The sequence below is a fragment of the Glycine soja genome, chromosome 8 (genome assembly GCF_004193775.1).
Source record: "Glycine soja cultivar W05 chromosome 8, ASM419377v2, whole genome shotgun sequence".
NCBI lineage: Eukaryota > Viridiplantae > Streptophyta > Magnoliopsida > Fabales > Fabaceae > Glycine > Glycine soja.
This window is the reverse complement of record NC_041009.1, coordinates 5499485-5518053: the sequence shown is the minus strand read 5'-3', so window position 1 is coordinate 5518053 and position 18569 is coordinate 5499485. Positions and strand designations below refer to the sequence as shown.

Below are 18569 nucleotides of genomic sequence, written 5' to 3'. Positions count from 1 at the left end.
TATTTAAGAACCAGAAATTTATGGTATATTAGAACATGTGAAATGAACATGTTGAAGCCAATTCCAAACTACAAATGTGTACCCCCTGCTTTGCTTACATACAACATCTTGAAATAATGTTGTATAAATTATTGTAAGAACTGTTATACATATCCTAATTATTAATGATATCAAATTTTAGGAATTTTTTTCTTTTATTTTTTTTGAAAGACAAACACAAACATTATTCAAAAGGCACAAAATGTGACCCAAATAAACTGTCAAACATTACACCAGGTAGCAGAATAAAAACAAACTAAGGGACAATTACATCAGCTAGCTACACTAACTCCAGGAGAAGAAGGTCCTTTATACTTGAACCACACCCCTAAAGAGCATCATGTTTAATTTCATATAAATATACGTGTTTTTGAGGTACATATTAATAAAAAGCGGAGGTAATGTCAGTATGAAATGGAAATTAATTAATTTGTTAAAGAGAAACAAAGAGTTCAATTAAAAAATCTACAGCATATTTTTTTTCTACTTTTGGAAACTATATTTGAAAAAAAACAAAGGAAATCGGCTTCCATGCAGTGAAAAAATGAAAAACTATTGAACTAGTTCCACTGTACAAAAATCGCAGGAATATGCTGGTATTCTTGTCTATGTATCATCAAATATTGCAACAAACTCCCTCTTCAGATAAATTTCTATGTAATCTCTTAGAAAACCAAATGAATCAAACTTCGTATACTATATGTTAAAACTTAAAATCAATTTACACACCTCATTGGAGAAATTATACAAAAAAAATAAGATTAATCGATGTTCTTCTCATGATCATTTTATTTTCTTATAATTATTTATGAAAAAAGGTGTAATTAACTTGTGGATACGAGCAAATTAGAAAGCTATATTTCATTGGTTCCTTAGTCCTGATTCTTTATCAACGGTAATGTCCATTCGACCGAAAAACAAGCAAATCAATATATTCACTCTCCATTAGAAAAGGAATTGGAATTTGGAATCCTATTCTGCATTGTCCTCTCCAAATAGATGGCGGAAGCTGAATTTCATAGGCGCATGCATTTGAAAAGAGTCACCCCACACATTTGAAAATACCCTTCGTAGCTAGGCCTCACCATTCTGCAATAGCTTTCTAACAGAGGTTCGTGTCTTTGAGTGTCCAGTGTGCAGTGGCATCACCCACATTCGAACCGCGGCAGGTCCATGGAGTCAAGCCTTCACTCCTTTCATCACTTTGCAGGTCGTTTTAGAGGTTTTGTAATATAGAATTTTAAGTCAAAACATAGTATATGCATATTGAAAATTTGATTTTTATGATTAAGGTTTAGGTGACTTAAATGTAAAGTAGAATATTATATTTTATTAGATGAACCTTAGTTGAATAAATGCATTAAAAGTTATTTTTGTTTCAATTTTTCAGAGAGCTTATTTATTATAGTGAGTGTGTGAGAAGAGAGATTGTGAAACAAAGTTACTTTGTTGAAAGAAAAGTGTCTTTGTGTGATAGTGTTATCATTTATTGTAACTATTGAGTGGGATACTTGAATTGTAAAGTGATATACTATTTAGGGTGTGTTATAATCTTGTAATTATTTTTGTAATAGTGAAATATTTTTTGAGACGGTTCAGTGAGTGTAGACAAGAGGTGTTGAACCACCACGTTAAATTCTTGTATTTGTTATGATTTTTCTTACAGTATAATCTTTGTTGTGTTTTCATGATCCTTTGTGAGGGTTTGTGTTTTCATGATCCTTTGTGAGGGTGAGTAATTTTATTTATAGGAACATTGATTTTCCAACATGTAAACACCATGATGACTAATTCGGTTAACATCAATCAGGGTTATTATGGGACAACTAATCAATTTGGGTATTATCCTCAGCCTCCTCAGTCACTAAGGCCATCATACCATATATATGGCTCAAAGATAGCTGTGCTATGTCGAATTCGCTATCATGGAAAGAGTTACAGACTAAAAGGCTCCGTGAATGATGTAAAATGCATGAAATACTTCCTGATTAAGGAGTTTGGGTTTCTTAGTGACTCCATTCTCATGCTCACAGGTGTTCCTATATACTTCCTATTAACTTTTAAAAATAAATTAGTTTAATTACTCATTTAATTTTTGGTAGGTTTTAAATTTCAATTACAGTTTTATCACGTTTGTTGATATGCAATAATTCATGAACAAATGCGATCCTTATTGCAGTCATGTTGTGATTGTGAACAGTTAAAAAAACTTTGATATTGTGGTTCATATCACTATACAGATTATTTTTTAAAATCTTAATTCCTATACGAATCATATATATAAACTGTACATAGTTCATTTAAAAACTACTCATATTAGTCCTCATATATATACTTTTGAATATGTTTTAATTACTTTTTGTATCATCAAAATGGTAGGAACTAAAATAAATTAAAAAGTATATTTATAAAAGCTAAAACAAGTTAAAAAGTATGTGTAGAAATTAAATCGAGTATTTTTTTAGGTGTAGAGACTAAATATGTAAAGATTGATTAGTTAGATATAGAAACAAAATGAGTAATTAATCCAAATAAATATCAATATCCATATGTTTGTGATAATGGGCTGCAAGTAAGGAATTAAGGGGAAGATCAAATATGGTAAATATATCCTTATTCTTTTACTTTACACATCTTCTAAAGCACGGTGTATCATTTTATTTTCTTCATGCCATATCTAAACATTCAGAACCTATCCACAGATGATAGAGACGAGAGAAACCAGTTAAGAACCCCAACGAAATATAACATTCAAATGACCATGAGATGGCTGATTGAGGGTAGCCAATCAGGGGATTCAATGGTGTTCCACTTCTCAGGACATGGCACACTGGAAATGAATATGTATGGGGATGAGATTGATGGGTTTGACGAAGCAATATGTCCTGTTGATTATGAAGAGCAGGGAAAGATACTCGATGATGAGATTAATGCTGCAATTGTTAGGCCACTACCACGAGGTGCTAAATTCCATGCCTTTATTGATGCATGCCATAGTGGGACTGTTCTTGGTTTAGCTTTTGTGTGCAAGATGAATAGGTCAGTTTTGGGAATGCTTGCTCTGTGAACAATGAAAACCTCTTTAATTTGCTTTTTTTTTATAATTAAATTACCAAGTTGGTTCTTGAAATATTTAAAAATTTCCAAGCAGGTTTTTAAATTAAAGTTTTTGTTAGTTGAATTTTCCATCATATAAATATAAATATATATATATATATATATATATATTTCAATTTGAGTCTTTAGCTTTTCTAAAACAATCATAAATTGTCATTTTCCGGCGATTTCAAATTATCATAAACTAATTTTAGGGATATGCTTTTTATATATATATATATATATTAGAGACTCAATTAAAAAAAATTAAAAACTCTTGAAAAAATTTTAAATAGCTTAGGGACCTACTGAATATTTCACTCTTTTTTTTAATTGAATTTGTTTCTTGGGTAATAGCAGGGAAGGTTATAACACATGGGAAGATCAAACCTCCGTAGATACCTGTATGTAATTAGCATGCAAAGTTCTTACATATAACTGTGTGAAGATAATTGAAGATTCATGCATGAATTCATGTGGGCTTTAAGTGGCAATGAAGTAAGCTATGGTCGCTTGCTCAGTTACATGCGTTCAACCATCGGTAGGACCAAAACAGGCATAGTGCAACTAAATGGCCCAATTGCTTCGTTGTTGAATAGACAGGTATTACTTTCTCTCATAAAGCTTCATATCGGAACATCCTTACCATAATGTGTAATGTTTGTACTATAATGGATTAGCAGGAGCCACAACTATCGTCTTCCGAGATGTTTGACGTGTATACAAAGCGGTTTGTACTATGATGATGATAAATTCTATCTCATCAGAAAATTAGGAATTGTGAGATTTTATAACCGTGTAGACTGTTGCCAGCGATTAAAAGATGTAATATTGGAAATACAACAACAACAACAACGCCTTATCCCACTAGGTGGGGTCGGCTACATGGATCAACTTCCGCCATAATGTTCTATCAAGTACCATACTTTTATCCAAATCATTAAGTTCGAGATCCTTTTTGATAACCTCTCTTATAGTCTTTTTGGGTCTTCCTCTGCCTCAAATAGTTTGTCTTCTCTTCATCTGGTCTACTCTCCTCACTACAGAGTCTACCGGTCTTCTCTCTACATGCCCAAACCACCTAAGTCTATTTTCCACCATCTTCTCTACAATAGGCGCTACTCCAACCCTCTCTCTAATAGCTTCGTTTCTGATTTTATCCTGTCGAGTCTTACCACACATCCACCGCAACATCCTCATCTCCGCTACACCTACTTTATTCTCATGTTGGCTCTTGACCGCCCAACATTCTGTTTCGTACAAAATCGCCGGTCTTACCGCAGTCCGATAAAACTTTCCCTTTAGCTTGATCGGTACCTTTGCATCACATAACACCCCCGATGCTTTTCTCCATTTCATCCATCCTGCTTGAATGCGATGATTCACATCCCCTTCAATTTCCCCATCATCCTATATTACAGACCCAAGATATTTAAACCGTGTGACTTGAGGGATAATATGGTCTCCTATTTTCACCTCTGAGTTAGAAACCCTCCTTCTTTTGTTGAACTTACATTCCATATACTCCGATTTGCTTCTGCTTAGGCGAAAGCCATGTGTTTCTAGAGCTCGTCTCCAAGTTTCCAACCTCTCATTCAACTCCTCCCTCGACTCTCCAAGGAGGACTATGTCATCTGCAAAAAGCATGCATCTCGACGCTATCTCTTGGATTTGTTCCGTGAGGACATCCAGAATTAAGGTAAAAAGGTAGGGGCTAAGGGTTGACCCTTGATGTAAACCAATTGTGATGGGAAAATCGTCTGACTCTCCACCCTGTGTCCTAACACTAGTCGATACCCTATCATACATATCTTGGATAGCTCGAATATATGCAACCCTAACCCCTTTCTTCTCTAGAGCTTTCCACAAAATCTCTCTAGGCACTCTATCATACGCTTTTTCCAAGTCAATAAAAATCAAGTGCAAGTCTTGTTGGGCCATGCGATATTGCTCCATCACCCGCCGTAATAAATAAATCGCTTCCATGGTCGACCTTCCCGGCATGAAACCAAATTGATTCTCAGTAACTTGAGTCTCCTTTCTTAATCTCCGTTCGATCACTCTTTCCCATAATTTCATGGTATGACTCATGAACTTGATTCCCCTATAATTTGCACAATTTTGTATATCCCCCTTGTTCTTATAGATTGGCACTAACGTGCTTCTCCTCCATTCCTCCGGCATGCGTTTTGACCTCATAATTTCGTTAAAGAGTTCGGTGAGCCACTCAAGACCTCTATCTCCAAGAGTTTTCCACACTTCAATAGGTATGTTGTCTGGCCCCACCGCCTTACCATTACTCATTCTTTTCAACGCTTCCTTTACTTCCTGTTTCTGAATCCGACGGTAGTACTTATAGTTCCGGTCCTCTTCTCTTGTGTCTAGACTGCTAGAGTCATATCCATATCCATCATTAAATAAGTTGTGGAAATACACCTTCCACCTTTCCTTGATATCTTTTTCATGCACTAAGACTTTGCCTTCTTCATCCTTAACACACTTGACTTGATCCAAATCTCTAGTCTTCCTCTCTCTACCCTTAGCAAGCCTATATATAGATCTTTCTCCGTCCCTGGTTCCTAGAGCTTGGTATAGTCCGTCAAAAGCTTGGGCTCTTGCCTCACTCACCGCCTTTTTGGTTTCATTTCTAGCTATCTTATACTTATCCCAAGTTTCAGAATTTCTACACCTAGACCACTCCTTGAAACACTCTTTTTTTACTCTAACTTTGCTCTGAACATTTTCATTCCACCACCACGATTCTTTACCCCTAGGTCCAAAACCTCTAGATTCACCCAACGTCTCTTTAGCCACTTTAATAATCTCTTAGGACATCTTGTTCCACATATCATTTGCACTTCCTTGTGATTGTCCACACCAACCCTCCCATATCTTTTGTTGGAAGATTCCCTGTTTCTCACCCTTCAAGTGCCACCATTTGATCCTTGGTGCTACCATAGGACTTCTTCTCTTTGCCCTATCTCTAATTCTTACATCCATAACCAAAACTCTATGTTGGGTAGTCAAACTCTCTCCCAGGATAACTTTACAGTTCAAGCAATACTTCCTATCAGACTTCCTGATAAGGAAGAAATCTATCTGAGAACATGTCCCTCCACTTTTGTAAGTGATAAGATGTTCCTCTCTTTTCTTAAACCATGTATTGGCTATAGAAAGATCCAAAGCCTCCGAAAACTCCAAGATGGATTTACCCTCCCCATTCATCTCCCCTAGGCCAAAACCCCCATGCACCCCCTCAAAACCTCTAGCCACGCTACCTACATGTCCATTGAGATCCCCTCCTAGGAAAACTTTCTCTCCTTGGGGTATATCCTGAAGTACCCCTTCTAGATCCTCCCAAAATTTTACCTTAAAGTGTTCTGCTAACCCAACCTGAGGTGCGTACCCACTAATAACATTAAAGGTGTCATGTCCCACTACCAATTTTAAGACTATGATACGATCTCCTACTCTTCTTACATCCACGACATCCTTCTTCCACTCCTTGTCCACAATAATCCTTACCCCATTTCTTGATCGGATTTTTCCCGTATACCACAGCTTAAATCCCGAGTTGTCTAATTCTTTCGCTTTTTCACCTGTCCACTTAGTTTCTTGTAGGCACATAAAATTGATCTTCCTCCTCACCATAACATCCACTATTTCCATAGATTTTCCAGTAAGTGTGCCTATATTCCATATACCAAAGCGAATCCTTCTGTCATGAACTAGCTTCTTTACCCACACCCGTTCACGAAAATGTGGGAACCCTTGCTTACTTTTCACTACATCCGGGCGGCGATGCAGCGGCTTTTGCTCTTTTGACACTGTACTCGAGCCATACAGCGCGTTGCTTCCGGGCAACGACCTAGCATTCACATTATTACGTAATTGATCCATGTCATAGAGATTCGACAAAGTTTAACGTTGGCTGTCGAAAGCCTAACACAACCCTCTCCTTTTATCCGGGCTTGGGACCGACTAAGAATCGCAAAGCTACCCTAGGCAGGATTATTGGAAATAAATTAAACCAAATATAGGAGATTTGAAACATCTAAAGTTAAGGATCAGAAATATTTTTGGTTTTTTTGAAACAGAGAATGACCACTCAACTTAAATATTTTAAGCGTGTGTGTTTGGATACAGAGAATCAATTTTGGGGGAAAAACTATGATATCAGAATTTTTGAGAAACAACAATGTCTTGTTGCTGCTCTACCATGGAGTTCGCATAATTTTTTTTCCACCATTCCGTTACCCCAAACACATACTAAGTCGTCTTTCAACTTGGATATATATATTCTTTGCTTTATTAAGCACATGCTTATATTTTTGGACACCCATAAATTTCAAACTTCATGTTAACATTTTTTTCTATTTCTCCCATGAGGTAAACACCTAATAAGAGGGTATCCAATAATCATTTTTCTTAGTAAATACAGCTTCAAATTTAATCATTGTTGCCAATATTAGTGATATCACTTTGTAGGTCTCTTTGATTAGCATGGCATAATTGTGTGGTAAAAAAGAAATAAGGTGAAGAAGAAAGAAATAGAACAGAAATTAATATATGTGAGATTTAAGAGTTATTTTTATTTTATTTTCATCTATTATATATTAACAATTTTTTATAACTACTGTAAATTAGGATATTTAACTTTCTAATAGATTTGAAGGTATATCAACAAACTTGAGTGAATATTTTGCACCAATTATAAGATCACTTTTTAAACATATAATAAATATGGATCATAATTTCTTTTTATCTTTGTCGTCATATCATAATAACATAATACTTAATATTTTTTTTCATTTGTCTCGTTTAATCGTACCTTAATTTATTTAGGGAGGTGGTTGGGGGGTATAGTTATTGATGAATGAGTTTGATGTCCCAACATCACATGCGATAATTCCAGAGCACAATAAAACTTAAAGAACACGCGTGAACAAAAAAGAAAAAGAGCAAAGCAGATGCAGGGCATCGAAAAACACGGGTTCATCTCCTTTCTCTTCTTCACACTGAACTGAAGCTAAGTGAGAGAAAGGACCTTCATTAACATATTATCACAACTAGCTACTAGACAATAAAACATATCAAATGCATTATTAATAATCAAACAACTTAATTAAGCATGAAGATAAAAATGGAAAAGAAGGAAACCAGACAAAAGGATGGATACGCATGTTGGATAGAGTTATTTTAGTACCAAGAGAAATCTGAGAGTTCTAATACAAAACCTTCAATTTTTTTTAGAGTATCATAGAGAACTTCTCTTTTGGATACGTGTAAGAGCTTTCATGTCTTCCTTGAACTTGGGCATGGTAGCACTAGGTAGGCAAACATAAACCTTAGCTCCTCCACTAGCTCTCATTGAAGGATCCAAATTACTAGGAGCCATGATCGACCAAACACCTGAAATTCCAAACATGTCGCATGGGACTGGCATTGTATTCACTGGCTGCTTCCACCCGAAATCAACCTTCTCCAACATACCCAAATGTCTCGCATCTGTCAGAGTCAATATTGCACCACTTTCGTAATTAAACTTCATTGGTTTCATTTCCATACTGTTGATCGAGTGTCTCATATAATCACTGCTGAAAGCAACCTCCTTTAGGGTCTTTCTGATGAGTTTCACAACCTCCAAGAGTGGTCTTTCGTTCAGCTCCTTCACTGTTAACGTAACGCATGCTTCCACGGTGGTGTTTCCGTAATATCCAAGGGGCAAAGGATCCTGCAAGTGTGGTCTCGCCCCCACTATGATAGTCAGCATAGCTTCACCATAGTAGCTCAGTTTCAAGGCTCTGGCTCTTGACCTCCAGATGTACGCAGCTAGAGTTTCAAAAGTTGTGAACCTTTTTTCTCAGTACTTTCTCCATGGTCACTTTCTTTCATCAAACTCATCTTGAGTCTTGTGATGCTCTCACCGTCCACCTTACAGCATTCATGCGAATAATCTGTGGTTGGCAGAAACGGTGAAACTGCAACAAAGACCTTGTCCATGGGATTTCGCAAGGGTTGACTAGTGAATGTTCCCACTAGTCTCTCTCTTTCCCACACAGGTTTCACAGAGGGTTCAGCTTTTCCGCTTGCAAGTTCTGCTACGGCTCGTAAGAACTGAGATAACCCAGTTCCGTCACAAACAGCGTGTGAACACCCCACTACAAAGATGAAACCCCCACAGAGAAACTTAATCACCTTGAAAACCAAAGGATATTGGTTTCCAAATTCATCTTGAGAAGGAAAATCGATCCCAAAGTGTTTCGCGATTTCGACGTCGTTGCCATCTAGGTAACGAAGAGAAGAGAGGTTGCAGTTACAAATAGCCTCTATGAATGGAACTCCTTCGGTGTTGCAGTTGATTCTGAGTTTTCCATCAGCATGTTTTACTAATTTTCCTGCTAAAGGATAATAGTAAGTGAGAGCCTTTGAGAGGGCCTCTTTGATCACTTTTGCAGGGTCAAGTTTGGTAGTGTTAGGGGAATTGTAATTTGGAGATTGGTATACATAAAGGGTTTGCATGAAGATATTGTTCTCGGGATCATTGTCAATGCTAGACAGTGAAAGAATGGTTCTAGGAGTGGGTTTTGAAGGTTTGATGAATATGACCTCTCTGTTAGCAACAGTGAGGGTTGCATTCTCATATGCCATGGAATTAAGAAAACAGCCACAGAAATGTGAGTTTTTCTTGAATCGATAGCAACTATGAAGAGAGGAATAGTTTTATTTTCTTCCAGTTCTTTTTCAATTGAAATATATAGCTATAATCTAAACATGCATCAAGTAAAGTTGGGAATTGTGACTTGCAAATTCCAATAATTTCTCAAGTTAAGAAAGTTTAATTTAATTGATTGAATAAGATATATAAATTATTATAAACTGTTTGATATTGTTTTTAATTCTTGTTGATAAAAAAGAATATAATACATTATAATATACATACACATATATATCTTGATTAAAGGCAATAAGCTCACGTAAGTACAAAGACACATCTCCTTTGTCATTATAAAATTTAATTAATTAATTTATCAAAATTAATTAAAATTGATTAATTTAATTAAAAGTATTAAATTTATCCTACATTGTTCTTTTTCTCTTAAACTATCCTAATGAAAAAATTTAACAATCATTGATAAATTGTGTTTCTCTCACTTTTATATCATTTTAAGAATAACTTTAAATAAGGATATTTTGTAACAATATTATAATTACTGAACACATTTTAGTTTGGATCAAGTCACACCATGCATTTGTTCTTTATAATAAGCACCAAATGTAATATTTAAAAATAAAATAAAATATATGGTTGCAGCATGCACAAGTTCTATAGACATTCGGCTTATGTTTTTCTCAAAAAAACAATTAAAGGAAGACACCTTTAATAAGAAATTCTTTTAATATTTTTTAAAAATTACGTAAAAGTATTAATATTAAAAAAAATAATGGTATTAATAATATAATATGAAGCTGAAAATATGAATGTCAAAATGTGATAAATATCTCATATATAATTTTATGTATACATAATAATATGATTAATATAACAGTATTAATAATATAATATTATTTATTTACAGAAATATAATATAATATAATATAACAAAAAATAAAATAATATTAATAAGATAATTAATATTTACTGTATAATTAAAAATAAAAAATGTAGAAAAGGAGAAAAGAAAAATAAAAATAGAACATATCAAGAGGCTTCTCACCATGTATATATAATAGGTCATGCTTTGATTCTTAGAGCATCTTCAATTATAAGATTACTCCAAATATTTTAAGTCATTTTTTGTGTTTCACATGTGATTTCAGCTCCTAAGATCTCTACAAATCTTTTATTTCATCAATGATCTCACTAAAAATTTCGATTGGATCACAGATGTTATCCCATATATTTATAATGTCATATTATATATATTTTTATTTAAATGATAATTAATTTTTGTAATTTTACGCAACTATATAGCTGCACTCTAGTATATTTTTTTGGCATTCCCACAGCTACGTGTCCTTGCACTCTCCAGAAGCTTCAATTAAGAAGCCTTCAACAACTCATCTGCCATCCAAAAGAAAATCAAAGGCTCTTTCTCTCATTCTAAAAAATGAACACGCTCCACCTTTTTAAATTCACCCGCACTTTTTATTTCTTTATCTCTTTTAATATTTATTATTTAATAGTGATATTTAGACATTCAAATATCTTAATTACTAATTAGGCATTTCATTGAAACCTTTCATGTTTATCTATATCTTCTTATTACATTAAAGATAATTATTCATAAAATAAGATGAAAAAGAAATTATCAATAAGATTATTAATTTTATAATAAATTATTTAATAATCATATCAATCCTATTTGATTGAAAATGTAAAAACTATTATATAATGCATAGTTGTTAAATACTATATATCAAATAATACAATAGTTTGATTGAAATTAAATGCTTCATTGAGAAGGAATAAAATAATATTTTGAGGAGAGAAAATAAATTAGAAAATTATAAAAAAATAAATAATGAATTTACAATTAAAGATCTTCCAAGTAAACACACAAAAAGCTTCCTAGCCCTGGGTAAAGTTATGGTTTTTATGGTGAACTGAAATTTGTTGGAAATCTCTTAGGAATAAAGGACTTTGTAAGCCTTGTTTTGAGGACAGGGGACCTCCTTCTACACTAATGCATTCTGACTCAAATTCATCTCCCTATTGCCTTATTGTTGCGTCCTTATATAGGCTATTACATTCACGCATTATTCAAATACAGCGAGCAAGTGTCACTACTAACAAACTATGCCACTACTAACAGCTAAGACCACTACTAATAAACTATGTCACTACTATGCCACTACTATGTCACTACTAAAAAAACAGATGTGGTATTCTTCCACACCACGGATAAAAGGTATTTAATTACCACATATATTATTTCTCCGATTAATAAAGGGAAAAGAGTCAAATTTGCAATCAAATACTTTTGGCAACATATATAATTTGTCTACCATAATTAACTCATTTATAAATAACACAACATACCAATGTTATAATCTGCCTAAACAAATTCAAGAATTGAAGCTTTCCTTTGTGTAATTTGAAATGATTAATTCAACCATCAAGATTTTGGGTGTGATTCTCTTCTTTGTCCTCATTTCTCAAAGTTATATGTTTCTTCCCAATGTGTGACATTAAAAAAAACTCATAAATTGTGAAATAAAAGGTGAGTTTGTGAAATAAATAAGAGAAAGATAATTATTTTATTCAAGAAAGAATAATTAATTAACTATTCAAAATTAGTTAAAAGTAGGTCATTAATGATATTTAATTTTATTGACCAACCTATTATGATAATTAAATTTTACTTTTAACCCATTTCTATGAAAAAGGCCCAAAGATATGACCCCAAACAAAACCGTTGGCTACATGAAAAATAAAACATTTTTACTAATATTTATAAGTTTGTAATACATTTTTTCGTACTATTTAATAACTTTCTAATAATTTTTAATAAAAATTATTTCCAAAATTAGCTAGTAATATTAAAATTATACTAGTTAAAAAAAATTATTTTTAACCTATACTTGACTATAAATGAAAAGGCATTGATTTTTATGTAAATAGAGTAAAATGATTTTTAAAATTTTAAAACAAATATAATTTTTGTCTCACACATAAAATTATCAATAACATAATTAAATATCTTTTTGCAAACAAAATAATTTTATTTATGATAAATTAAGAGTTCAATGTCTATTCACATACATACTGTAAAACAGTTTTACATGATCATCCAATCAATCATCATTATTTGAATTATTTTAATATTATTATTTTAAAAGTTAATAAACTTACCGTACATGATTGAATAATTGTATAAATCTTTTTATATTTTTATATTGTTAGTACATAACATTTTTTTCTTATAATAAAGAGAAATGGTAGTATCACTCTCTCTTAACATGTACTCTCTATATACTAGTTGAAATCTATTAAAAAGTATCAATTTTAATAAATTTTACCTCTCATTTAATGACTTTTGATTTAGAATTGGAACCGACCAAAACATACTTATGATTTCCAACAAATTTCATTTCACCATAAAAAGCATAACTTTACTCAAGGCTAGGAAGCTTTTTTTTTTTGTGTGTGTTTACTAGGAAGATCCTTAATTGTAAATTCATTATTTAATTTTTATAATTTTCTAATTTATTTTCTCTCCTCAAAATATTATTTTATTCCTTCTTAAAGAACCATTTAATTTCAATCAAATTCTTGTATTATTTGATATATAGTATTTAACAACTATGCATTATATAATAGTTTTTACATTTTCAATCAAATAGGATTGATATGATTATTAAATAATTTATTATAAAATTAATACTTATTGATAATTTCTTTTTGCATCTTATTTTATGAATAATTATCTTTATTTTTCTTTAAAATAGGATTTCTAGATTTCTTAATTTGCAAATGCAAGGTTCAAAAATGTTGTTTGGATGATATAGAAAGTAGTTTGATCAATTTTTGGATCAATAAATTGTACTTGTTATTGAATGTAGTTTTTTGCTTCAAATGGCTTTCCCTGTCCACCTCTCCATAACCCTTCTGATCATTTCTTGCGGATCATAAACAAAGATTTCAAACTGGTGAGAACTTAAAGATTTCAATGCTTTTGAATTAACCTCAAACTTTTGTGGCAACAAAACATAGTTGATTTATCTTTGTTATTTCCAGGATGATGAAAAATGCTTCCACAAAACAGTACCCAAAGAAGTAGTTGATATCCTTGTAGAGTTCTATAAATCTTCTGAAATTAGTAATCAAGTTCAGAAAGAAGTAGCAATAATAGGTGAAAGTGTAAGTATAATATCACATTACTCCCTTGGTGAACTCAAGTCAATGAGATAACTAGTATAGAACAAGTATTTTATACATGAAGGACTAAGTTTTGGATGAATTTAGGAAATTGGTTTCATGGAGAGGAACAGAACACGGACTGCATTTCTTACTCAGTGTCACATTCTTATGAGAAGATCTTCTTTGCATCTGTTTCGTGATGTAAGCAATTATTGGTTACGTCTAGCTATGTTTGTTCTAGCAGCTATTAGTCTTGGCACTATATTCTTTGACGTTGGTTCAGGTGATGCATCTATCGAGGTAAAGCAGAATAGCACATAAAGTGCACCAGAGTGTGACATTTGAAGTATAACTCATCACTCATTAGAATAATTATCTTTAAGCATATTTCAGGCTAGAGGGGCACTGGTCTCTTTTGTTGCTTCAGTTCTGACTTTCATAACCCTTCTTGGTGGATTCCTTCCATTTGTGAAGCAAATGAAGGTAAAAGGCTATTGCTGTTTATTCAAAATACAATTAATCAAAATAATTAGTTCCAGGCACTATATACTCTCTTAAGTAATACTTAAGGTATTGAAATTGTATAAGTAATCTTTAAAGTATTAAAAATATGCTGCATAATCCTTCAAGTATTGAGAAATCCTTCAAATTAGTACCTTATCCCTACGCTAGTAAAATATATCAACGTAAGGACTAAACTGATGGATTGTCAATATACAATTTTATAACTTTAAGGATTATTTAGGAGAGAGTAATACTTCAGGGACTAAATTAATAATTTACTCTTTATTAGGATTGGAGAATACCTTTCATAAAAAAAAAGTGTTGGTTTTATGGTGGTATGGTGCGTGTTGATCAATTACTAGGATTTGTTTGCAGTACCTATAGGGGCCTAGCTTTTGTTAGAAGCTTTTAATGTGCAGAACTGTGTATTGGTTTTATGTGCCTCGGTTAAAGCTTCTTGCCTCGGCATATCTTGATTAATATTAGGCTAAATGCACATTTTACCACCGAATTTTAATAATTTTGCAAATTTTACCACTAAAGTTTTAATTTTGTGAATTTTACCACTCCATTAAGGCTTCTCCACTTGTTTTTGGTGACTGATTCAGGTAGTATTCCTAACTTACTTTTGGTGACTGATTCAAGTATTTCAGCGTGAGAGATTGAATGGGCACTATGGTATTGCTGCTTTTGTCATTAGCCACACATTATCTCCTATTACATACATGGTACTAATGTCACTGATTCCATGAGTGATCACTTATTACCTTTCTGGACTTCACACAGGACTTGAACGTTGCCTACACTTTTCTTGTGTGCTACTTGCATGCATATTGTGGGTTGAGAACCTCATGGTGGTGGTGGTTTCAAGTATCTTCCCCAACCCCAACACGGGCATCACTGTCTCTGGTGGAATCATGATCTTAACTGGTGGATTCTTTCGCCTTCTAAATGATCTTCCAAAACCATTTTAATTGGAAGTACCCTATGTACTATGTTTCCTTCCACAAATATGCCTTCCAAGGATTGTTCGAGAATGAGTTTATTGGCCTGAAGTTGGCTAGTGATCAAGATGGAGGTGCCTACATAAGTGATATAGAAATACTAACAAAGATATGGCAAGTGGAAATGGGTCACTCGAAATGGGTTGATCTTGCTATCTTGGTGTGAATAATTGTTTTGTATAGACTTATGTTCTTGGCAATCATTAAGAGCAAGGAGAAGATGAAGGCTTGAAGCTCAAGAGTTATAATTAAATAATTGGAAGTAAATATAGTTTACTGTTATTAAAATTTATATGGATTGGGATATTCACTAGAATCACTACCAAATAGGCAAATGTGGGGCTATCTCTGTGAAGTGTGAACTATTTTCGTGATCTCGTTTTAGAGAAACTATCATAATTTTTTAGAGAAACTAATACGATAGAGTTTGTATAAATTAATTTTAATTTAAAGAAAAACTCGTTTAATTTTTTTTAAAAGAAAAATTTATCAAAACTTATCCATTACCTCCTGCTGTAGTCATTGGACTGTACCAGCAAACTTTTCAACTAGCTGCAAACAAGACTCATTGGAGCAAGACATCAAAATGTTAAACAATGGTTGCGAGAAGTCCAATTTAAATTGAAACTATCATGTTGGGCAGAGCAACGAGGAACGCATATTCATCTAATCTTAATTTTATAACATTAAATGTGTGAAAGATCACACCATTCATGTTCAATATAATTAAAAATAAAATGATAGCACGATCACAAATTTACAGGATACATTTTTTCTAGAAAGTTTGCGTTTGTAGTGTACACTAATGCAAACATCAATAATAGTTTTTAAATTCTCAAATAAGTCTGAGAAAGAAATTTCAGAACAGAAGACAGTCATTCAGCTGAGCTACGCATTCAATCATAGGCTAAGGGTAGAGCCAATCTTCTGGGCTTTACCGATACTTAACGCAACTCATTATTTAATTTCATGCACGTAAAGTGCATTACAGATTGGACAACATATTTGTAATAAGTTGTATTACGGATTTTTCGATTCATAATGCACTTGGGGTTCACGAAAATAAAGAATAAGGTGTGTTAAGTAATTATCTTGAGTTCATGTTGGGTTTTTAATGTAGGATTTTTTTTAATTATGTTATTGGTATAAAGTATTCTGTTAATAATTAATCCTTTTGAAAATTTTGATTGACTACCTTTTGATAAAAAATTTCTTTTTAGTCACATTTTTTTATCCACATCTCAAACCTGAAATCTTATAATTAGTCATAAGTTAATTGAATATTTCTTTTTATTAATAAAATACATCACCGCACAAACATTTTTTAAAAAAAGAAATTCATAATTCTAAGTTCTTCATTGTACCAGAGATATGTAGAAGTAAGCATTTTTCTTATCATCATATATTATGAACACATGACATGATGAATGCAATGCACAATCATTGTATTTAGTGACGAATTCAAGATCCTAAGTCAGTGAGTATAAATTATAAAAAATAAAATTAGTGGGTTCAATTATATAAATATAAATAAAATAAAATATAAAAATATAAAATTTTATTTACAAATTTGATGAATTTTAAAAAATGAGGGGGTGCAAGTGCACACCCTCACAGCCATGTAGGTGCATCACTGGTTGCATTAATTAGCAAGAAGCGGAAAGAGAGGGAAGGGAGGAAAATTAAAATTCAGAAAGAGATAATGTTGTTTTCCTTTGTAGATTAATTAGAAGCAAACCAAGCAAGCATCAAAGATAAGACTCGGATTATTCTAATAATGTAGCAACAATCGAATCCCCAGGCCCCAGCCAGGCAGCCATGCGTTAAAAACTATAATAGGAATAGTATTTTCTTTTGCATTAATTAAGTTTGGTGAGCCAACAAATGTCTTAATTTAATAATGTCTGTAAGTAATAAAACAAGTCCACTTAATTAATTATATTTTACATGCTAGAACTAGGGTATTTATTGGACTAATAATATATATTGTACGTCTGTTGGTTGCAAGCCAAAATAAGGGTCATAAGAGGTATAGAAAAAAAAGAGGTCAAACAAAAGAAGGTAATGAAAAATACATAAATAAAAATACACAAAATACTTTTAAAATTTAAGGTATTAACTATTTTCAATAATTTTTAGTTTAATTCTTTAATTTGTATCTTAAAAATGACATTAACAAAATTCATAAAAGTAAATAATATTATAAGATTAAATAATTACAAGAAAAAATTATTTTATGAAAAAAAAAATACGTACCCGTAACTCAGCTAAAATAATTTAGCACACAAACGTCAATCACAGCTCTCTATTCTTCTTTTTTAATATTTTTTCTTATCACAGAAAGGTGAATATATCTTGAGAGACAGAGAGGGATATAAAAAAGAAGAAGATAAAAGTAATACTGTGGTAAATTATATACTGAGAATAAAAATAATAAATAGAAAGGAAAAAACATAAAATGAGTGAAAATTTGGGGAGTAAAATATTTTTTTATTTTTATAAATGGATTTCTCTCATTTTTATTGTTTGTTTGTATCTATAATATTTTAATTTTGTATATACAAGTGATATGATGCATTCAACTGAGATCTCATATTCCTATGGTGACTCCTAAGAAAGAAGAAGAAGAAACCAAATTGGGGAGCTTTTAGTTTTTTTTTTCCTAATACAATGTGTGTGGCCCCATGGGTTGTTTACTCTCATTTAAAGACTTTGATTTCAATAGACCAAATTAAAAGACTTTGATTTTAATCCTTTTTCCGGTTCATAGAAAGAAGAAGAAGAAACCAAATTGAAAGTGTAATATAATGGGTCCTAAATAATTATTTTAGTTTGAACCTCTCCGCACTCCCACAACTGCTATTTATTCTAATTAATGTTCAAATTTCACTGTTATTAAGCACGCTGTTTCCTGAAAAAAAAAAAAAAAAAACATTGCCTTGCTCATGCATGCATGGTCTTCGAAATCACAAAGGTAGAGATATCTTAGTTTTGAAAGATCACTTGATTAGATTAAATTAATACATAGATAATTACGTCATGTGATTAATTAGTCCAAATGT

At 32.3% G+C, this 18569-nt stretch overlaps 1 protein-coding gene and 1 pseudogene across 1 annotated transcript; one reads left to right on the top strand and one right to left on the bottom strand.

Moving 5' to 3' along the window:
* Window positions 1–8392: 8392 nt before the first annotated feature.
* On the bottom strand, window positions 8393–9786 carry LOC114424755 (spermidine coumaroyl-CoA acyltransferase-like). Its single transcript, XM_028391589.1, has 2 exons — window positions 9063–9786; window positions 8393–8967 (listed from the first exon to the last, which is right to left on the bottom strand). Exons 1-2 carry the CDS (start codon window positions 9784–9786, stop codon window positions 8393–8395), a joined length of 1299 nt encoding a protein of 432 aa, XP_028247390.1.
* A 123-nt stretch (window positions 9787–9909) lies between these two features.
* The window catches only part of LOC114424754, a 54595-nt pseudogene continuing 45935 nt past the window's right edge, over window positions 9910–18569 (top strand).